General features: G+C 30.4%; 2 protein-coding genes across 3 annotated transcripts; both read right to left on the reverse strand.

The window, feature by feature from the left end:
- Positions 1-621: 621 nt before the first annotated feature.
- LOC114383500 (cucumisin-like) lies at positions 622-10,480 on the reverse strand. Of its 2 annotated transcripts, none has more exons than XM_028343179.1 (11): positions 10,394-10,480; positions 9,148-9,301; positions 8,662-8,750; positions 7,089-7,180; positions 6,765-7,002; positions 5,836-6,358; positions 4,390-4,487; positions 4,048-4,269; positions 3,593-3,704; positions 3,282-3,495; positions 622-1,384 (listed from the first exon to the last, which is right to left on the reverse strand). In XM_028343179.1, exons 2-11 carry the CDS (start codon positions 9,232-9,234, stop codon positions 846-848), a joined length of 2,214 nt encoding a protein of 737 aa, XP_028198980.1. In that variant the 5' UTR covers positions 9,235-9,301; positions 10,394-10,480; the 3' UTR covers positions 622-845. The 2 variants fall into 2 exon arrangements, with proteins under 2 accessions (XP_028198980.1, XP_028198981.1); XM_028343180.1 differs by having other exon boundaries at positions 10,371-10,457.
- A 5,703-nt stretch (positions 10,481-16,183) lies between these two features.
- LOC114384607 (cucumisin-like) lies at positions 16,184-22,855 on the reverse strand. Its single transcript, XM_028344311.1, has 11 exons — positions 22,741-22,855; positions 22,468-22,556; positions 22,151-22,245; positions 21,831-22,071; positions 21,213-21,723; positions 20,675-20,778; positions 20,405-20,492; positions 18,032-18,174; positions 17,823-17,934; positions 17,503-17,716; positions 16,184-16,921 (listed from the first exon to the last, which is right to left on the reverse strand). Exons 1-11 carry the CDS (start codon positions 22,834-22,836, stop codon positions 16,389-16,391), a joined length of 2,226 nt encoding a protein of 741 aa, XP_028200112.1. The 5' UTR covers positions 22,837-22,855; the 3' UTR covers positions 16,184-16,388.
- Between the last annotated feature and the right edge of the window lie 1,428 nt (positions 22,856-24,283).

The following is a 24,283-nucleotide window of genomic DNA, read 5'->3' on the forward strand; positions in this document are numbered from 1 at the left end:
AACAAGTTTGATAGTGGGAATCAGTGAGATGCATGATTTCTATAGCCTTGTCCACATGAAAATCTCACGTGATACGTTCACCAGAATCATACACCGAACCGAATTTCATAGCCTTGGAGGATCAATTTGGCCTGCAGCATGCATATGCGAATTCAGCATCACGGTTATTCACAGGATTCATCTGTTTAGCTGCATGGAGCAAGTAGTAGCAATATGTGCATCTAATTCAAATTAAACTAAAAAAAATCTATTAAATCTCCTTATAAGAGAAAAATATCGTACGTTGTCTTTTAACAATTACTATCTATGAATACAGAATTTGTTTGAGTCTTTAATTTACAGTTATAAAAGGAAGAAAAAGTACTTTTACTTTTAGTAAAAAGGTTGAAAGAGATTTAAAAAAATAAAGGTTGAAAAAGATAAAGGATAAAAATACCTATATGTTATTCACAGTAGAAGAGATGTGAATGAGAGACCGAGGGGCCATATTTTAGTGATTAATAATGGTTATTAGAGAACTTATGATATTAGTTGCTAACTTCAATTCCAACTCACTTCAATTAACTCATGACCAATGATTATGGAGTATATAATAATGACATTTAAATTACTCAAGAAGGATGAATAGAAAATACTTTAGATAATAGTAAATCGTTATCTTGATTTTATTCCTGGCTTACAAAAGCACTTGCCATCAATTCTGGCTTAGAACACACCTAGAATATTTATTCACTAACACTTCAAAGGGAAGAAGAAAAAGCAAACCGATTATAAATAACACATTAATCATTTCCATTCATGCATGTTGCTTGCTTCTTCATTGACAAGTGTTCGCAGCAGAGAACTTACGGAGGAACATAAACAACGACGGGGCTCCTTACTTGAAAAGTGCCATCATCCCAAACCAAAGACGAAGAAACTATATTTGCATTGTTAATGCTTCCTTCAATCTTAAGGGTGAACGACATCTTCTCCTCCAAAGACGAGAAGACCAAAACATCTGGCACTACTTTGATGTTTAAGGAAGAAGATGATGGAGGTGTAGTTACTGTGGCTTTATATATGGATTTAGCTGATCCAACATTAGTAACAGTTCTACTAAAAGTGGCACTAATATACTTTGAGCGAGTTGTGGATAGAGCAAAAGATGGGAGATTAAGGTCCAAAACACTTCCTGTATTTGCTGGTGTACAAGTGGTTTTATTATCTCCTGTAATTTTGTCCATAAATCCACTATAACCATCTCCACACAGAAACTTGACATAATCAATTTCAGTAGCATCGTAAACTAATCCAGGTTTTACTGCCTTCATAGGATTGATTTGCCCAGCACCATAACCAAATTCAGCATTTCCATGATTAAGTATATCACGCATTGGAGTAGCTGTAAATAAATAAATAAAACGAAGACAGATGGTCATAAACATACTCAACCCATTAAATTAGACCTCAAGATAATTGAAATAGATATGTAATTTTGAACTTGAACCCCTTCAACTCCATGGATTAAGTTAATCGACTATTTTTCCCCAACAAAAATGTATAAAGTGGAAACTTATATATAAAAGTGCATAATCTTCTATATTATTTTCTTTATATATATATAACTAATATTTTCACGCCCCACTTTTCTTACATTATCCACACCTCTCATTAAGCTCATTTAAATTTCTCTCTCCTTATTTTTCCAACGAAATTATGGGTGTAAAGGTGGTATAAAAAAATGTGTAAGGAAAAACATGTTCCTTATATATTTATGAGTAATATGAACATTCATATATTATAGACATTTATTTGACACTTTTTTTCTTATTTTTATTTGTTTTTTCATATCAAATTATATTACTTATGATATTCACACTTTACTGGCTTTTTCTTTCAAAGTGTCTAACCCCCCTAGAAGAGAAATTGTAGTCAGGAAAGAGAAGAAATTTTCAAAAAGTAATATGAGTCTTACATTATTATTGTATTTTAATTAAAATATTTATTCAAATTTTTATTTCATTCCATTTTATCAAACTAATCTTATAGGGGTGTCCTTGCATTTTTATCCTATATTTATACCGGACCGGCCCTAGCATAAAGCAACTAAAGGTCGTGCTTTAGGCCCAAAACAAATTGATTAACAATAGTATTTGTATAATTTTTGTAAGGTCCATAATTGTTCTGTTATTTGTTCCAACGTAAATAATAATCGGTTTGAAGAAAAAAAATAATTACTCATTAATTTCAATTAATAAAGATATTTTTTAATTGGTTATATCAAAGATTCAAAGGCCCCCTCAATATTCAATTCTCACCTAAATCAACCCAAAAGTCACCCTTTTTATTCCTTTCTCTCTGTATTCCTTTGTTCTTGAACTGCTTATCACTATCACTATTAATTTTATAAAATCCTCACTTTAAAAATATGTTGCGCCGGCCCTGATTTATACACGTGTGTGCTTGCTAGCACAAAGAAACATGAAGGAAAAGAAGGTCACAATATAAAGAAAGGTCGAGTTATTGATAAAATGTTTCCAATCCTAATCCCTTTATTTTGATTTAAGGATCATGAGTGATTCAAATATGATATCGCATAGCAAAGTAAACCTTACATCCTATACATGTATGTGAACAAAACCAAATTTGCTTGTTCCCGTCTCCTATTTTTTTTTTCTAGTTATCTTAAGAAGCAGCATTCATACAAATAAAAATATATATAAAAAAACAGTATCCGAGGTGGGAAAGAAAGATCTACTTTGTACTCCCTCCGTCCTAAATTGGCAGATATTTAAGGTTTTTCAGACAGACTAATAAAATGAGTATTTCAAGTTAATTAACATTTATTAAAAGATAATTTTACTAAAATATATATAATTGTTTCTTTTGTTAATTTCAGTAACATTATGTATTACATAGGAAAATTGAAATGAATATTTGAATATTTCATTTGAAAAATAAGAACATCAAATAATTTAGAATTTTTTAAAGATAAATATTAATTAATGCCCTAAGGACCTAAAGATACTGGTTAGGGAACTTAAATTACAAATATTTTTATTGAAATGTAAAAAAATATATTATTTATAAATTTTTTATACTATCTTATTGTTTATACTATAAATATATATTTTTTAATTTTTTTAATTAATACTCTAAGAGCACATGCTAGCCAGACGTTTGTTTCAATGGTTAAATGTGCAGTCACTATGAAGGGAGGGAGTATATTTTTTTAAGTGATAGATAGGAAAAATAGATAGAATAATTACTATATGTGTGGATACCAAGGAAACCATTACCAGTTGTCATTAATGCGGATTTAATCACTGCAGGAGACCAGTTGGGATGAAATGATTTGATGTAAACAGCTGCTGCAGTAACATGAGGACATGCCATTGAAGTTCCATATAGTATATTGTATTTTGAAATTCTCTTATCTCCTTTAACTCCGGAGATAGGAGCAATTGGAGACCATGCAGCTAGAATGTTAACCCCTGGAGCAGCTAAATCAGGCTACAACATCAAGAGATAATTGCAATAAGCAAATAACCTTGTACTAGCTAGTTGTAACGGTTAGATTGATTGTATAAATATTATGCCGTGAAGTTACCTTTAGAATATTTGGAGTGATTTTGTTTGGACCTCTACCTGAGAATGAATCAATATATGGGGCTAATGGATCTTTGCCTTCATAACTCTTAAATATAGTCGCTGTTGGATTACTGTAATGTTCGGTAACATACATAAATCAATCAATTCAAGACTAAACAAAATATTATATCATATGAGTGTAAATCCTCTGCAATAAAATAAAACAATATGTGGTACATAATTATATTATTGATCAATATAACATTTAAATTATACATCTAATCACACTAAATCTATTCTTTATATGCACCCATGTATATTAATTTGTTCCATCTCATTTGTGTATAAAAAATGGATCTAGCTAGTGTGATTAAGTATACAATTTAAGTGTTGTACTAACCAATAATATGATTATTAACTAAATATTACTTCATTTTTATATCATATATTTAATCTTAATGAAAAGTTTTGTACCTTGTTGACTTTAAATAAGAATATATTTGTGCCCCGTCATTGTGAGTAATGTGAGCCGCTGGCAGGGGAAATACATCTGACACAGCTAAAGAAACATTACTTCTAATTATAACACCAACAGCCCCTTGAGCAAATCCCACAAATGATGGATAAGGAATGTTATCACACAAAAGGATTTTTCCCTTCACCAAAGCTTTATCCAAAGCGTTTTCTTGGCAATACCTAATTAACAAGTGATAATGTTAGGATGATGTCTTAAAATGTAATAGAAAAAAAAACTAGTAACTACGTACATACGTACCAAAATAGTAATAAAAAGGAGAGATGGGTAAATGTTGGTACCTAGCATTGGAACTGTTACCCTTGATGATGGATGCATCTCCAGCATAAATTAATGGATGCTGTATATTGTGGAGATCAAATGCATTTACTGAAACTCCCTGCATATGTTGAGTGAAATCTTTTAGGTTACTTAATATTTTCAAAAATAATTATAATATTTTTTAAATCAAGTAACAGTGCACCCATTGATGTGGATCAAAGGAACCTTGCATGACTATAAAAAGAAAGAAGGAAAAGAAAATTATTTGTCACACTTTTACAATAATTTTGGGCTTAAATATTGTGAAGATTTCTAAAATATATCTGAATTCTGTAGTTAATTTCTAAAAAAAATTGTTTATTATTGATTCCTAAAACTTCAAAAGTTAATTTTCATTTAAACACATGATGATATGTCTTTTAGTTAAATGTGTCAGCAATACATAGACGAAGTCATGTCATCACATTTTAGATTAAGACTAACAACATGAATTTGACACAAAACTTTTAAATTTTGAGACACAATGAAAAAAAAATAGGAAGCAATTACAAAATTTAAATATATTTTAAAAATCTCTAACATATTTAAGTCATAATTTTTTATATTCCTTTTGCACCTGAGAAATTTTAACATTTTTTAAGATGATGCAATCTCAATCAACCAATCTCCACATGATATGTAACTATTTTTATTTATGAAAGAAAGTTAATAATGTATCACATACAGAATGATTGAAGTTATGTAATTTTGAATATCATAATATATGATATTTATTTTTTTACAATTTTAAAAAATATCAAATCAATCAACACAAAGAAATAATCCTTCTAAATTCAAATATAAATAAAAATACCTAATTTTACATTGACAAAAAATGTTAGTTAAGTTTATTTAGTTTTCTTGATTTCATATAAAAAAAAATACATTTCTTAAACTACCCTTAATTATATTTATTAAAGATGAATGCTCAAATGTAACTTAGCGGATGTAAAATATTTGAAATTATTATGAAATTATGGTATCATGTAAAATGTTTGATTTAAAAATATAATGTGTATCCATAATCCTTTAATACTACATTTGGTCTTTTATATATATATATATGAAAGAAACAAACACTTAATTTATCATGAATAAAAACAATTAAATTAATTGGTTTTAATTAATAATATTATAAATTTCAATTTTATTTTAAAATTAACCGTAACATTAAATTGTTTACGAGGTGGTTATTTTATAAAAAAAAATCAACCTATAAATATATCTTATTTTATTAATATTTCAATAAATACATCCATTTTCATAAAAAAATCAATATATATATAATTAATAAACCTCAAAATTAATTAAATGTAGAAAAGAAATCTAATAATAATACACTTAAAAGTAATATCATATTTCTTATAATTAGGATTAAAAAAAAATATTCTCTTTTGTTGTATATATAAAGAGGCGGTATGTATTACCTCATAGATCTTGCCATTTCCCAACTGGATCTTAGTGAAAAACTTTTTATCTATGGTGGAGGCAGCTACACTAAGCAACCAAGGTGCAAACTTTGAGGTTGAGTAAGGACCTAATTGACCCAAATTGTCCGCAGATGTTGATGTTAATATGCCTTTCTTCATTGCATGGAAAGCTCCTATTGCGTGTACGTCTTTAAAATACTTGTTGTGTGTAAGCTGTGTAGCTCCCACTGAGACGGAAAGGATGTCAACACCATCTGCAATGGCTGCATCATAGGCTTTAAGGATGTCTGTAGTGTCACAACCCGTTGCCCAACACACTTTATACACAGCAATACGTGCTGATGGAACTCCTCCTCTGGCTGTCCCTGAGCCAAACCCTAATAGACTCGCGGACCTAACTGGGTTTCCCGCAGCAGTGGAAGCACAATGACTCCCATGACCAGTTGTATCAATTGGAGACTTGATGTCATCTTTCTCAAAAAAACCCTTAGTGCGAAAATATTGTGCTCCAATTATTTTGCTGCCATTTAATTACAAACATGCATCATCATATATGCCTTATTAACAAATTTATATATATATATTAACAAAACCTTAAAAATATTTAAAATTCTTAATAAATGATCGATTTTTATTTTAAATTCTTAATAAATTTTTTTGTTATATTAGATTATGATATATTAAAATATTTTTTTATATATATCATCATTGACGTGATATATTATAAATAAATCTTCTTAATATATATTACCAGTTGAAATAGTGTCATGTCATAATTTAATTGGTGATAGACTTAAAATAAAAATTTTAATAATATCAATTATTTAATGTAATAAATTTTTTTATTAAAGACCTGAAATAAAAATTCATCATTTATCAAAAGTTTTAAACATATTTAAATTGTTTAACAAATTAATATTAAGTACTTATTGCAAGTGAAGTTCTGGCAAATGCCCTTCCATTTCTTTGGTGGTGGACCAAATCCAGCATCATTAAAGCTATCAGATTCAGGCCAAATTCCGCTATCGATCACTCCAACGATTGTGTTGCTCTCTGCTATAATGTTTCTTTGAACATTTTCGGGGAAGCCAAGAAAGTCCCAAGACCTTGTTGTTTGTGGCTTATGGATTCTGTCTGGTATAACAGAGACCACACTATCCATTCCTGCCCAAATTAATGTCTCATTGTTTTTTCACAGTGTATACATCGTACGTGAGATATATATTGACTGACATGCGTATTAAAATTACCTCTCATTCTGTTTGCTTCTTCTTTTGTTAGCCTCGCCACAAATCCATTCAAACTCTTGTAGCTATGCAGCAAAGCATCTGGTGGAAAATTTCTGGATGGAGGATATATGTTATTTGGAACTGTAATTAGTATTTGGCCAAAAAAAGAAATTCCCACCCAAAAGAGAAAGCTCTTGATTGAAAATATTTTCACAAGAACGCCCTTATTTTAGAGTAATCTTTACACTATTCTTTTTTGTCTAAATCAAATTGTTAGATACTTATATATAATTGATGATGTGTAATGTTTTACTTTGAGGAGTAATTAATTTGTTTTTCACCTAATGAATTTTATTTCTCTGTTGTCTTTTGAAATTATATAATTTTCATGATTTTTAAAATTAAATATCACCATTTAATATGCTATTATGCATTATTATTTTAATGGAATAGTATAAGGACAGCATGAAAAAAGACAGAAAAAAAGTCAGATCTATAACATGATGTGTAATGTCTCACTTTAATGTCTGGTGTGAACACATGATAAGAGAAAAGAAATAACTTGAAAAATTAATGTCACTCAAATCAGAAAAGGAGGGAGAAATTATTTTTTTATAATTAAATGATAAATTATTATTATTATTATTATTATTATTATTATTCTATCTCTAAATAAAACTTACTAAAACAGAGAATTTTATTAGTTTTTTTTTTTCTAAATCCACTCATACTAAAAAAAGGAAGTTTGAGTGCATTAGCAAAACAAGTGCAATAGTTTTTTTGGTGTAAATATCAAGTGCAATACACGTTGAGTCTATTTACCTTTTAATTAAAACAAACCTATATATTATTGCATGTGGGTTCGTAATTAGTTGTATTAGTCTTAAGTTTCATTTATATAAATTAAAATAAATTAAAACAATAAATTTTATCAAAGTACCTTTTCTTGAGAATAATTTATTTAATTTAGTTTTCTTTGAGTTATTGAAAATATCATTTAAGTCTTGTGTTTGGACACGTTAGGGACACAAATTAGAATTAATTTTTTTTATTGTCAAATATTAATTTTGTTAATACGGGTGATTACATTTATAATTTTCTTTTCTTTTAACCATTTAACTCATCTTATATCTTCTTTCTTTTTTATAATTTGTAACTAAATAGATCAAATTACAAAGAAGTTAATTTTATGTTTACCATCCTAATCATGATCATGTATCATAACACTATGTGGATGACATGAATCTTATGCTAGATAAAAGTGGTCCATTATAAATCACTTAAATGACTTATCCACGCTAGCCTCCACCTAAACAATATAAGATCATTAATTTAAAGTAAGTCTAGTTTGACCAATTTCTATCTTTAATTAATATTATTATTTGGTAATTATCGTTAATTAATAATAAAAATGAGCATATTTAACTTCTTAATGTTGAATTGATTATTATCTCCAAACATCCAAACATACGAAAGTTATATAAACACTTAAACATTTGAAATATATATAGATAATGCGAGACTAATATAGGTAGTTATTTTATATGTATTCTAATAAAAATGGGGAGCAATTATTGGGTAAATAATATATGACCTGCCGAGGACACTCTCAACCATACTAGTGTGAAGTGATTCTGCGAATCCCACACCCTTCGGATAATCGCCCATGTAGACGATGTAAGTCTGTATATAGAATATGATTAGAGTGCATTAGCAAGATGAATGAAGAAGGAATTTAAATTCAATACTCCTACTAGGTTGCATGTGAGGGTTCAGAGATTGAGAAATTAAAATATTCAACCTCACATAAAATCATTTTTTAAAATAATCCAAATTAACTCTTATTAACTTTAAAAATAATCCAATATTTGTTAACCTAAAAATTGTAATATGTAACATAAAAATATAATTTAAAAAATGGGAAATAGGAGAGAGAGAAAATCAAATACAAACTGGACCCACTCTCTAAAGATATACTTGAAGTATATATATTTTCAAATGTATATTTTCAAATGTATATTTTCGTACGGACAAACAGTTTATGTCGCTAGGTCAAGCAACGTAGATATATATTATTTACCTTTCGATCATCTTTAGAAAATGATTGAGTCAAAAGCAGAAAACATGTAAATATTTGGAGGAGATGCCACAAGCCTACAGAGATCATTCTTCAGTGAGAGTAAATCTTGTTGACAAAATGTTTGAATATGTTTTCACGCACGCTCTACAGGTACCTGTGAGTAAATTTAATTTGTAAGTGAATAATGTGAAGTGTTAGAAAGTACACACCATAAACAATTAACTAAAAACAACTCTAAGCCCTTATTTGGTGGAGGAGAAATAAAGGAGAAAAAGAGGATAAAAACATCTTTTCAATGGGGTCTCACTTTTTACACATTTTAATTTTAATTTCTTTATTTTATTTTTATTTTTTCTATTTTTTATTTTCATCCTCTTTAGTATCCACCAAACACAAGCTTAGTCCAGTTGAAATATGCAAAAGTAAAAATATAAAGTTATATATCATAGATAAAAAAGACAGAGAGAGAAAGATCGAGAGTAAGAGTAAATGCTTTAGTTTATAATTAATTATATATATGTCTAAATCCAAACTAGCTCTTGCATATGCAAAATTCAAGGCTGTGAATTATACATAAGATTCACTAAAATACACATTCAATGAAGTTATAACTAAAAAATATCTTAAGATATACCAATAGTTTAATTAGCTCAATATTTTATAAGCATTTGGCAACTTATACACTTATCCTTATTTTTTTAATAGGAGTGAGTTGTGTACTTTAAGATTTTATTTAATTATAACTGGTTAGCATACTCATACTAAAGTTTCAATTTAAGTATACAAACTTTTTTAAAATAATTTGGATTAAGTTCAATGAATAAGTAACATTATTAAAAGAAAATTATTAAGAATCAATTTATATAAGACAATAATATTAACATGAATAACAAACATAAATTAATAAATAAATAGGAATAGGACAATGGAGCAATTATTTATAACTAAAAGTAAACTAATAAAATTAATATAATTCGTGGTAAAACAATGCTTATAGTTTACCACAATGAAGAGAAGTTATAAGAAGCTTATATAAATATGAAACAACTAAAATAGAAGTGGAATATCGTGTTATAAGTATAGACAAACAAAATTAACACGAGAAAAGTAAAAACTTAAAGTTAAATATAAACCAATAAAATGAGTAGAAATAGGATTTATGATTAAATATAAAAGAATAAAGTATATAGAAATAGAAATAGAAATAGAAATAGAGTAATAACGGGTATCACTGGCCGGGGCATACTCAATTTCTTCGACCACACATATTTCTCTCGCTTGGCTTACTGACTCATGGGATGTCAAGGGGCATACTCTACCACTCCCTTTTATAGCCTATAAATGGTGCCATTTTCCACATATGACACACATTAATTTATCATTTAAAAAAAAAAAAAAACATATCCACTCTCTTTTATAGCCAATCAATGGGATGTTGCCATGGTGCCATTTTCCACGTATGACACACATTTATCATTAAAAAAAAACATATCACCGAATGTGGATTAGTTGTAATGAAGAATTATACTAGTTTAATCAAATGTCTGAAGTCCATAAAAGGATAAATTTATTTTCCCATCAATTTAAAGTTAAGAATGTATAATTTTTATATCTTTTTAAAAATAACATTTCGATTAAATAATGTTTCTCATGGATATATTTGTAGTTATATTTTTTACAAAATTACTCTCATAGAAAAGGTGAGAATCTAACTTTTCAGCATTAAAAAAAAGTTCTATTATAATAAAAATATTATATTTCTTTTATTGGATCATTTAGTGTAATAAATAATTAAATTTTTTAATAAAAAATATTATATAAATCTTTGATTGTCAAGAAATTAATTATATGATATTCTCAAAAATATTTATCACAAATCAAACATATTTTAATCATTTCTAAAAATTATAATTCCCACCTAGGAATCTTGATTCTTCGTCAGCATGAAAAAAATTTGCTCCTATCAAATACACTCTGGGGGTTATTTTGTACCAGTACTTGAATAACTGACATTGGTATTTAATGTAAATTTTCATTACATGCATGAATTTTTGAAGTAAAACTCTGATTTTAATCAAAAAAATATCAAAAGCACTCCAAAAACTACGTCTAAGTTTTATTTTCTTAAAAAAAATACTTATAAATTACTATAGTAATACAACTTAGTTTAATATTTTAAGATTTAATTATTTTAAATTTTATTTTATATTTTCAAGAAGTTTAATTTATTTTTAAATTTATCAATTAATTTAAATATTTCTTTTCTATTTTTAATAAATAAAAGTATCTATAAAAATTATAAGAGGATATTAGGGATTTTGGTTTTTTTTTATAAAATCTATGAACTATTTTATAAATTTTGACTGATTATGGTCCAATCATAGTTTTTCGAAACTTATAGTCTATAGTGCTTTATCCAAGTATTAAATCAACAAAAAAATATTATATCATAAACTAATAAAATTAATATAGAGATAGAGTTATGCAATATCTAAGTATAAGGAAAATTAATATTGGGAGCGTTTGTTTCACAGTTGGTCTTTTTATTTTTTGAAATATGAGGTTGGAAAAATTTATCCCCATATCTGTTAAGAGATAGATAATAAAATAATTATTACCGGATATATTATTTTTTTTAAAATACTCAAGAATAACATTTTCCTATTATATTTCTAGAAAAAATATTCGAAGGATAAAAGAAATAATGCGTGAAACTTACGTTCTCATTTTTCACTTTAGAGTTCTCTTTATACTAGTGTGAGTGTGATACCCCTCCTTTTCTTTTCCATAGAATATATACTTGTGGTCATAAACCCAAAAAATATAATGCAATTTAGTTAAATATTTTAATACTTGCCTATTTAAAATCTCATTTTATGATTTTTTGGAAGTTAATTTTAATATGAAAGATTTCTGAATTTAATATTAATTTTTTCATACTATTTTATTAAATAAAACATAATTATATGAATTACAAGAAATGTAATTGATATTAGATTTTTAGAGTTTTGAGTTATTTTTTAAAGTCTATGAAGAATTTCCTTATAAATTTTGACTAAGGTCAAATCATAAATTTTTAAATTTTATGATTTAAGGCACTTTGCACAATTATTAAACTAATTAATATAAAAATTATTGTAAAAAATAATAAAATATTTATTTGAATTTATCAGTATATAAAATTATGTTACACCTAATGACTTGTATAATTTTTTTAACATTATTATGAGTTTTTTCTTTTCAAAGAAGAACTTTAACACGCAAAAAGAATGTTAAATTGAGAACCTCAAAATGATGGTTCCTCAAAACAAAATTAGGATGATGAAAAGAGTTTGTGTAAGAGGAAGAAACTTTTTTTTTTGGTCAATAAGTAAGAGGAAGAATTAAACACTTTTCCAAACCATGAGTTGTTGTAAACCCGTGTATTTGTCTTCATTTTCTACATATAAAAAAAAAAATGATATGGCACTTTTTCAAAAGAATGATCAATTGAAAACCACAAAATGATCGATGCTCCCTCAAAACAAAATTAAGATGGTAAAAAAGTTTGTGCACGAGAAAGAGATAAACACTTATCCAAACGAACTTCAACTACTACCGCAAGTTGTATGATATGGCACCAACAATTATTCTCTCATATTAATGTTGGTTTATTAATTTTTTGAATAAATTAATGTCAATACGAATTATTTAAAAGTAATGAAAATTTATTTTTTTAACGAAAATGTTAATCAGGATCATAAAGATACTCTTTAAGAAAATTGAAATAGAAAGTTTTTTTAATTTATTGGGAGATAGAAAATTATAGTGTCTGTAGTTTTTTTTTTTTTTGCATTTTTCTATAATTTTTATATTAAATATGAATTTAATATTTATATACTAACGGTGTAAAAAAAATTGGATTGTTATTCAATTAAAAATTACAATATAAATTATTTTAAAATAATTATTTTAAAACTCAATAAACTTACCATGTATAATAGATTATAATAACATAAATGTATAAAATATTTTACATTATCAGTACACAATCTTTTTTCTTATTAAGTATTTTCTTTTTTTAATTTCTTAATCAATGCTATAAATTAGCAAAACTCATTTTTTATTACTATAATTAAATAACTCACAGTACAATGCATGGATTTATTTCCAGTTTTCTTAACAACATGTACCAAGCTTGAAACGCCTATACCCTATTTTAAGTGGCAAGTAACCTGTGATTTGTGTCCAAGCCTCCAAAGCTAATTACAAGTTCATTTGTTTATAATTAATTTGTGATGTGTGATTCTTCTCTAGCTATTCCAACAAAACGGAACAAAACCTGTGTATTATATAAGAGGCACAAAGGACTTCAAGGTTTACTCAACTTAGAATGCATGTAAGTATTGGAATTTTTGGACAAAGAAAAAGTTAAAAGAATTTAAGCCGTCATATTTAAGACAAGCTAGCATAAAGATATTATATCTTCTGTTCGATAGGAACAGTAGTATTGAACACAAGATATTTTCATAGGTCATGTAAATTTTTTATTACAGTATTAAAAAACACATTTCACACTTTCATTGGAAGGTACGAAAAGCAAGCACCAGAACAAAGAGAGTGAAACCTGAAGAAAAAAAGAAAAGTAAAAAATGTGTTTTCAAATTTGTGTCAGTGGTATAAAGATATTTTGTCTAGCAAAGCAGTGATATACAACTGCTGCTTGCAGATTTTGAGACATGTGACCACCATGGTCACATGTTACCATTGGTTTAAATTAAATGATTTCTTACCTCTCAAATGTAATTTTGAGAAATTAATTAATAGTTATAATTTTCACTACTTACTTCTTTGAACAAGAAATCTTAGCAGCAAAGGAGCAAAGTAAAAAATGTCTCAACCAACACACCTGCAAGAAGACAAGCAAAGAAAAGACAAAGACACCTACACTATATAGCCTGACGATCTAGCTAAGAAACAAATCACACTAAAATTTATTATTTAGATCTTTAAAAGAATTTTATTATTAACATCTTATTTCCTATTTCTCATCAATTTTCTCTTTCTCTCTCTCCTTATATCTCCTTCCTTTCTTCCTAACAAACGCATTCTTAATAATAACCAAATATATTTTTTTCTTCTAATTAAAAATCATATTAGACCAGAAATAAACTCAATGCTCATGTTGTCTATCATTAAATTAAACACGCATTGTGATTGCTAATTAATGTGACAGTCCTGAACCATTCATTAAAAAGAGATCTGAAATTTTAAATCATTTAAACCCCTTAATTAATCTGTTTTATCAAGCAAGACGCGAGTAGACTTAACCATTGAAAATTATTAATTAATACGGGAAGCAAAAATGAAGACCATTGTTATTTTTCTCCTATTAATTAATCATTAGAATTAAGCTTCTCAATACACAAAATGAATTGTCCTGTTACGCAGAACCTCATGGCACTCGCAGCAAGTGCGTACATATGGAATAAATACCATTAATGATACAATAATGTTATTCTTACACAAAATTCATAATGTTTTTTTACAACATTTTTTCCTTTCTATTATATCATTCATTTTTATCTCATTTGTTGTTCTTTTATTCTAATTAAGCACAATCCGAGAAATATTTTGATTAATTTCTTCTGGTCCCAACCTCTGTCTAGTCTTCACATGCATGTTCTTAATTTGTCCTCTGAAGTTGGGGCGATGAACCCGTGAAGGGACGTTGTCCTCTTATGATGCATAATGCACGGCATGCCAATGTGGGATGCCACAAAGATTCAAATCCATAATGATAGGAGTTATGTTTTGAACGGTGCGGTGACAAGTGTAAAATTCAATCAGCATTTTTTCTTCTCTTATTTTTTTTAATATCTTTTTCATTTACTTTTGGATGAAAAATATTTCATATTTTCTCCTAATCACTCTACCAATATAACTATATAGAAAATAAAAAAAACATATAACACAAAATCTATTATATTTTTTTATTTTTCATTCACCCTATTTTTTTTTTCTCGTCATTGCCGGCCCTTATTCCATATTCCTTATTCCTTATTCCCTTTCGTTTCTCAAATTAAACTCAAATCTTTATGTTCAAATCTCCAATAACATCCATCTTCTTTATGAAAATAAAGTACAACATTTAGGTCTATGAAATCAATACAGAAAATCAACAAAAATACACAGAACAAGTCTTCAAGACAAATCGGAATAAAAAACAAATTACAGAGAACAAGAAGAAAACAATGAATGCTTTCCATCATGTATCTGAAATTATTCATGCAGCATAACTATTACAGAGAACAAAATAATAAAAATAAAGACTGCAAAACCATTGCCACCAAACTAAACCCACCATGAACCACCTCCGACAAAATCGTGAACCTCTGATTGAAAAACTGAGACCAGTCAGAACCCATCTTAGAAAAAGAACTCAAGAAAATTTGCTAGGTCTAGAAAGGAGAAAGGAGGTGGTGAGAAGGAAGAAAAGAATAAGAAAAGGAATATGAGGAGAAAAGGGGAGACGAAGAGTGAAAATAAAAAATAAAATGAAATAATAACAGTATTATTCGGTGCTTTATGACCATCCTATACCCAAATTATCTGTACCCTCCATTTAAATATTATCAAATCTATACGGTTAAGAAATGTTCGCACCGTGCGTACCCTTAAAAACATTCTTGTTGCACCCTGCGAACCCATGTATGGGTACGCACGTTAGCCAAAGTCGAGTACGTAGTGTGCATGACATGAGACATATTGAAATCACCAGTCTCAAAATATGTCCCTTTTTCTGTCCAACCAATTATCTAATGCCAGGTCACTTAAAAAAATGAATTTTTAAACTTTCACGTTAAAACTTCGTTAACTGTCTTCATTGAGCTCATCCCTTCTTTTTCCATCAAACTTAACCGATTTGTTGTCATGTGCCGCATCGGTCTAACACTGCTAGAAAATAATTTTTGCCTTGTATCATGTGAGTAAATTTTTATTTTATTTGGATTTAAAATTCTTAAGAGTTAGGGCAGAAAAATAGCAAAAAGAGACATTTTTAGATGAAGTTGAGTAGAAAGCCTCAAAGTTTAGGATGTTTTGGACAATATATGCATGGCCTTAACCCTGGTTATGCAACTTTTTGCACTATTCCATTTTGCACAACCTAATAGGAATGTGCATAGTCTCACATTTTCCTTTTCCAATGCGTCATACAAACGTGCAAATGCTTCTCCTTATTCAATGCATCAAACTAGCCATCATGGTATTGGTACATCAAACACAATAATGGGACTCCTAACTTGGAACTCACCATCATGCCAAACCAAAGAACCTGACACAATAGCTGAGTCTATTGCTCCATCAATACTAAGCACAAAACTTCGCTTTTGACCAAGAGAAGTGAACGACAAAACACTTGGGGTCACTTGGATTTTTAGTCCTATAGGAGCAGTCACAGTAGCTTTATATGTGGAATTTGGTGACCCAACATTTGTAACAGTCCTGTAGAAACTGCCACTTACAATTGGTGTGGAGTGTGTGGCTTGAAGAGCAAAGGAAGGGTAGTTTAGATCCCTTGCTGTTCCATAAGGTGTCTCAGGACAAGTGCTGTTATCCCCTGTGATGAGTTTTAACATCTTTGAACTATAGCCTTGTCCACATAAAAATCTCACATAATCACTTTCATCAGCATCATAAACCAAACCGGGTTTCACAGCCTTGTAGAGATCAATTTGGCCTGCTCCATATGCGAATTCAGCGTCACGGTTATTCACAGGACTCATCTGTTTAGCTGCAAGGGATTAGTTAAAAAACATGTTATAAGCAACATTTATAAGTAATATTTATTAACTAAGTTTAGTGTTTCTTCATGCATAAACATCTACGAACCCTATACTTCAAAAATGAAAACATATCGCTGTCTTACCCGTGTCGTACACGATATGCCTCCGATATGTATCCAACTTTTTTTTTTTTTTTTGAGAAAAATGTAAGACACAACTGGGATACGACTTCGATACAAGATGCTTTCTATATGTCTTGAGCCACTTTTGAATTTTTGTTATTTTTTAACTTTAAGATTTAAAGAAAAAAAGTCCAGACATAAATAAAACATAACTATTTTCTCTTCTCAAAACATAAACAAAAACAAGACATATCCCTTTTCTCTTCTTCAAGCATGACAACTCCTTTTCAGCAAATTTAGATGTTCTTCTAATAAGGGAGTTTATTTTATAATTTTTTAACGTATTTTGGATGCATGGTATCCTTACTTTCAAAAAATATTTCGTATCCGTATCATATCCCATATCTAGGCTTCATAGATAAATATATGAATGAAATAAGTTGTGTCACAACTCTCAATTCTATTACCTGTTGTCATTAGAGCTGAGCGTATAGCAGCAGGAGACCAAGTAGGATGAAATAATTTGACATACCCTGCTGCGCCTGACACGTGCGGGCAAGACATTGATGTTCCCGAGATAATATTGAACTGTAATTCTCTCTTGTCAGCATGAGTATCAGAAGGAGGGGAAATTGGAGACCAACTAGCTAGAATGTTGACTCCTGGAGCCATCAAATCCGGCTGAAACATTAAACCAAACAAATAAGAGAAAAAGAAAAAGAATAAGTCATGACAAGTATTGTTACCTGATAGAGATATGTTTGATTATTCATTCATAGAAATGTACCTTGAGAATTTCAGGTGTAACTATATTTGGACCCCTTGATGAGAAAGAGGCTACCTGGGGGGCCAAAGTATCTTTTATCTCATTGCTCTTAAATATTGTTGCAGTTGGGTTCCTGCATGGTGTTTCAAGCAATTCAGTTTAGATTAGTGTGGTACTCTAAATGGTTGTTGTTGGTGTGTAACTGAATATTGTATCTAATTGATATATACCCTGTAGACTTTATGTAGCCATATACACTGACACCATCCTTCAACTCAAGGTAAGATCCTGACAAGACAAAAGAAAATGCATAATCTCTTGAACTCTGACCTTGTATCAGGAAACCAACAGCACCAGCTTTGTGTTGGGATCCCTCCTTAATTGGAGAGGTTCTAGAAAATTATAGAACTTTCTGGAAAAGTGTAGAATTTTCTAGAACGTCCTGGAGAACTCTAGAGTAGTGTAGAACTCTCTAGAAACTTGTGGAAGAATGTGGAAACCTCTAGAATATTCTAGAGATGTGTGGAACCTTCTGGAATCTTATGGAAGGATATGGAAAAGAGTAGAAGAGTGTAGAGACTCCTAGAATGTGTGGAGCATTCTAGAGAATTAATCTCCACCCTAGGATACAAGTAATCTCCACCATTCATTGTGGAGGTGGAGTAGTATAAATAAGGGTAGGAGCCTTCATTCCTACCCATCCCAGACAAGAGTGAATCCACTTCTTAGAGTGAGAAAGAGCCTCTTTAAGAGAGAAGATAAATAGCTTGGGAAGTCTCTATCCTCAAGCTTGAGTGAGCCACCATAGAGTGAGTCAATTTTGTAAACACATCCTTGTAACCCTACTATCACTTTGTATAGTGGAAGAATCTCCATATTGGAGAATTATAATCGTGTGCTCCCATTACTACCTTTAATTACTAAGTGCCTATCTTAACTTTACGAAGCGGGAAAGTCCGAGTTTTCCCAACAGTGGTATCAGAGTCAGGTTGTTCGACTTGGTGATCGGCTCAGACGAGTAAGATGGCGGTGATGGATCTCAGCTTTGGGGATCCCTTGTATCGAAAGTCTTCCTGGCGGTGAGTCCAGGCTGCGTGTCCCGCAGATGGAGCGGCGGTGCAAGTACCGCAGGTAGCTAGAGCATGAAGGCTCTAATGGTTATACTCGTGGATGATGACTTTCGCTCGAATGGGGAGGCTTCCATGTGGAAGAAACTCACACTTGAGGGGGAGATGTGTTAGAGTACAAGTGTGAGATGAAGTCCCACATCGGGTAAAAGAATCTCCCTGGTATTTCCTTCCATCGAGTTTTTCCCAACAGTGGTATCAAGAGTCAAGTTCATCCGGAGCCGTCATTAGCTCGTGCAGTTCAAGATAGAGGATAACGTCGCTCATGATGGAGACATGTTCAAGGATGTGTTTACAAAATTGAAGAATGGAGAAGAGCCATGCAAGAAGAGATGCAATCCTTGCATGAGAATAACACCTATGAATTGGTGGAGTGGAGAATAGCCATGCAAGAAAAGATGAAATCCTTGCATGAGAATAACACTTATGAATTGGTGGTGGAGAAGAGCCATGCAAGAAGATATGCAATCCTTGCATGAGAATAACACCTATGAATTGGTGGAGTGGAGAATAGCCATGCAAGAAGAGATGAAATCCTTGCATGAGAATAACATCGGAGTGGAGAATAGCCATGCAAGAAGAGATGAAATCCTTGCATGAGAGTAACACCTATGAATTGGTGGAGTGGAGAATAGCCATGCAAGAAGAGACGAAATCCTTGCATGAGAATAACACCGGAGTGGAGAATAGCCATGCAAGAAGAGATGAAATCCTTGCATGAGAGTAACACCTATGAATTGGAAGAGTGGAGAAGAGCCATGCAAGAAGAGAAGCAATCCTTGCATGATGACCAAAGCACATTGACATAAGGTATCCAAGGTGCCGGTTTGCTACTACCCCCCAATTAAGTCGGGAGGGGGAGATTTGTTGGGATCCCTCCTTAATTGGAGAGGTTCTAGAAAATTATAGAACTTTCTGGAAAAGTGTAGAATTTTCTAGAACGTCCTGGAGAACTCTAGAGTAGTGTAGAACTCTCTAGAAGCTTGTGAAAGAATGTGGAAACCTCTAGAATATTCTAGAGGTGTGTGGAACCTTCTGGAACCTTATGGAAGGATATGGAAAAGAGTAAAAGAGTGTAGAGACTCCTAGAATGTGTGGAGCATTCTAGAGAATTAATCTCCATCCTAGGATACAAGTAATCTCCACCATTCATTGTGGAGGTGGAGTAGTATAAATAAAGGTAGGAACCTTCATTCCTACCCATCCCAGACAAGAGTGAATCCACTTCTTAGAGTGAGAAAGAGCCTCTTTGAGAGAGAAGATAAATAGCTTGGGAAGTCTCTATCCTCAAGCTTGAGTGAGCCACCATAGAGTGAGTCAATTTTGTAAACACATCCTTGTAACCCTACTATCACTTTGTATAGTGGAAGAATCTCCATATTGGAGAATTATAATCGTGTGCTCCCATTACTACCTTTAATTACTAAGTGCCTATCTTAACTTCACGAAGCGGGAAAGTCCGAGTTTTCCCAACACTTTGAGGGGGCCTAACCCACTTCCGTCCTCGCACAGAACAATTTTCCCTTTCACCAAATTTGGATCCAATGAATAGAGATGGCAAAGCCTGCAACGCGGGAATAATTTCATTGACAAGTTATAGATTTTTGGAACGTTTCCTTTATTTCAATAATGCCACTTTGAAGCACACAAGATATATTTGTACTTAAATTGTTGGTCTTTGACCATAAACGTTCATGTTTTAACTTTTACATGTTAATTTAGTTCAAAGACATCAAGGATAGTTACCTGGATTCAGATTCATCCTTGCCTGCTTTAGTATTTGGGGCATCTCCACCAAAGATCAGAGGATGTAATTCTCCCTTAAGGTCAAATGTATTTATAGAGATTCCCTAAGCATGAAACAAAGAGATTAAAGTAAGTTTGTTTAAACTTAAAAAGGTAACTTTAAATAAGTCTCTTTTTTATGTAGGTGTTTTTTTTAAGAAACAAATAAGATTTATTTTTTAAAATAAACAGAAAACATTTTTTAAACAGAAGAAATTTAAACAAATACATTAAAATAATAATAAAAAATTATTTTATTAAAATAAGCAATTTCTTCCATAAATAAGTTTAAATAAACTAGCCAAGTACAGATTTTACAATTTTATATAAAAAGAGAACTTTTAATTAAAGGTTGGTATCATCAGTTACAATCCGAATTAATTAGCTTAGCTTGCATTCAAGAAATGAGGTTTTGATGTGACCTTAAATTCTGAACTCATCAACTAGAAGATGAATTAAGTAAGTCATGTTCTAGAATAGAATAAGGAAGGCACATTACCTCATAAGTTCTGTTGTCTCCTAATTGAACCTTGGTAACAAACTTCCTGTCTAAAGTGCTAGCAGCGACTGAAATTGACCAAGGATATAAATTGTCTACGGATGCAGGAGATGGACCAGAGTTCCCTGCTGCAAATACTGTCACTATTCCATTTTTCATGGCATGAAATGCTCCAATGGAAGATGCATCTCCAAAATAGTTTTGATCATTGGATCCTCCAAGTGACACTGACAATATATCAACCCCATCTGCAATTGCATCATCAAATGCAGCAAGAATGTCTGCATCATCACAGTGATCATTCCAACACGCTTTGTAGACAGCAATGCGCGCCGACGTGGCACCTCCTCTTGATGTGCCTTGTCCAAGGCCTAACATGCTTGCCATGCTAACTGGGTTCCCAGCTGCTGTTGATGCTGTGTGAGTCCCATGACCATCTGTGTCTCTTGGAGATTTGAGATCTTTGATTTTGAATCCATCAGCTTTATAATACTTGGCACCAATTATTTTACTGCAAGAACAACATAGCAAAATTTGTAAGTATAGTGTACTTCTTTGCATCTATATATTCATTAAGCAAGTGAATTGAAGTTATCGTTTTAGTGAAATAAAAAATACTTGTTGCAAGTGAAATTAGAGATTTGGCAAGTTCCCTTCCATTTACTAGGTGGTGGACCGAATCCTTTGTCATTGAAACTCTCGGATTCTGGCCAGATTCCAGTGTCAATTACTCCTATAATAATGTCACTTTCAGTGTTTGATCTTTGCACGTGTTGTGGAAAGCCAATAAAATCCCATGACTTTGTCGTGTAGAGTTGTTTCTTTCCATTAGGAAAGACAGACACCACTCCATCAAGTCCTGCATTATTACCAAATTTCTTGTTCAATAAATCTACAAATCCAAGCAAAGTTTTCGAAATGACAGAATAGTTACTTACCAGCGATTCTATTAGCTTCTTCCTCTGTTAGCTTCACAACAAAGCCACTGAAACTACGCTTGTAGTGGTGCAGTACAGACTTAGGTGCAGCATTGCTGAAATTATATGAATATAAATAATGAAATTAAATTAGGCAAAGAAGTCTTTGCAATTTCTTTCTAAATTTTAGTGTGTACTAAACTTCCAACTTCAATTCAACTTTAGAGACTCATAACATTACAATACTTTTATGTTGTCTTTAACAATTTTGTGTTGTAAGACTTGTCACACCAACTGGTTCAAAACTTAATTGCATAAAATTATGGTGGAATAATGACCTGTCAGCAACTTCTTGAAGCATGATTTGGTAAAGGAACAATGAAGAAGTTTCATCTTTCATGCTATTGCCGGTGTAGACTATGTAAGTCTGCATTCGGAACATAATTATCAGAAACAATAAAATATGCAAATGTTGTTAGCTAAAGAAAGACATAAAAGGCATGATGTACCACGGTAATTTGTGCTAGCTAGTTTCATTATAGTAAATGAAAGTTATGCTGGTAACATACATACACAGAGAAATATATAGAAGTATATTTAGTATTATTTACTTTGAGGTCATCTGGTGAAGTTGAGTGGCATTTCAGCACAAGTGAAGTAAAGCTAAAGAGGAGAAGCAAAAGAAGAACAGAAGATCTACTTGCCATTGTCAGGTTAGTAATGATATCACAGTAGACAAATTGGTTGATGGTGTGTGTTTATATACACACTCATGGTGTGGACCATCAAAACGTTACAATTTATGCATGCATATTGCTTTTCATAATTCATATATTTCCTTCTTCTTTTTTAAATCCCCCTCCAAACAAGGACGAAAAACAAGTAATCTGCACGGAATGAAAGTCTTGGAAGCTAGAAAAATACATCAGCACCGATTGAGAATGAATCAGATTAACAATATATAGTGCATGTTTTAGTATCCCTTGCAAATAAAAGTTGGTGACAAAATGAAGTTTGCAAAAGCATCTCCACTCTTCCTATTGCGTTTAGTTTGCAGTGCACCATAGGATTTGATCTCAGAATTCGTGCACAACAAGTTGGACTGGAAATCAAACATGCTCATAATTATACCATGTACGTGATTATTTTACCATGTTGGGTCCTTCTATACAATTTGCACTCTCTTAATAGTTACACTATAAAACAGAAAAAGGGGACGATTTCATTTGGATTGTAGTCACGTGACATGTTCTAGTTGTTGCCTAAGTTGAGTTCATTTCATTTCACAAGCAGAAGCCATGCATGTCTCGAGGGTAGGAATAGGATTCCGGGAATGAAATTTTTTAGCAACACACTACACTCTATTATTCACCTTACAAAATTGTGTTCACTCAATTCCTTGGAGTTTTATCAAGATAAATAATTTAGTTTTAAATAAAATGATAAATTTTATTAAAAATAAAAATAATAATCGTAAATTTAAGTTATATTTAAAAGTAAATTTTATAAGTCAATAAAAAAAATTATTTCTAAAACACTTTTATTTAATCAATTATTTGTAAACTTTTCAAAAAAAATTAAAAATTAATTAAAATAACTTGATAAACAGATATCTAATTTACTTTTACATAGACTTAAAGAGACTTTATCCTATTTATTTTTTTAAGATAATTTTTCATTCAATATAAGAAATACATTAAATTAATAAGATATTTTTTATTGATAGGAATAAAAAAATACTATTTAAAATTTACAATAACTCACCTACCAATTTATTATGTTTAATCAACTGAACTAGATTAATAAGATAATATTAGGTGAAATTAAAAAGTTAAGATACATATATTTAATATATGAACTAAGCTAAAAGAGAACCTAACATGGTCAAATGATGATATATATTTTGGGTCTAGAGAATAGTGAAGGAAGAGTGAGAAAAAATATAACATGTTACATGTGTATATTGATTATAGACCCGCAAAACACCAATTATATATGATTTAAATATAAATTAAATTAGTTTCTTCATACTTAAAAAATATGTCGTTTTTAAATTACTATCTAAAAATTCATTTTTTGTCAAATATCTACATGAAAAAATTTTCAATTTCATTTTATTACCTGCACTTAGTAATCTTCTATTAAGTGATGGTG

The sequence above is a fragment of the Glycine soja genome, chromosome 14 (genome assembly GCF_004193775.1).
Source record: "Glycine soja cultivar W05 chromosome 14, ASM419377v2, whole genome shotgun sequence".
In the NCBI taxonomy this organism is placed as follows: domain Eukaryota; kingdom Viridiplantae; phylum Streptophyta; class Magnoliopsida; order Fabales; family Fabaceae; genus Glycine; species Glycine soja.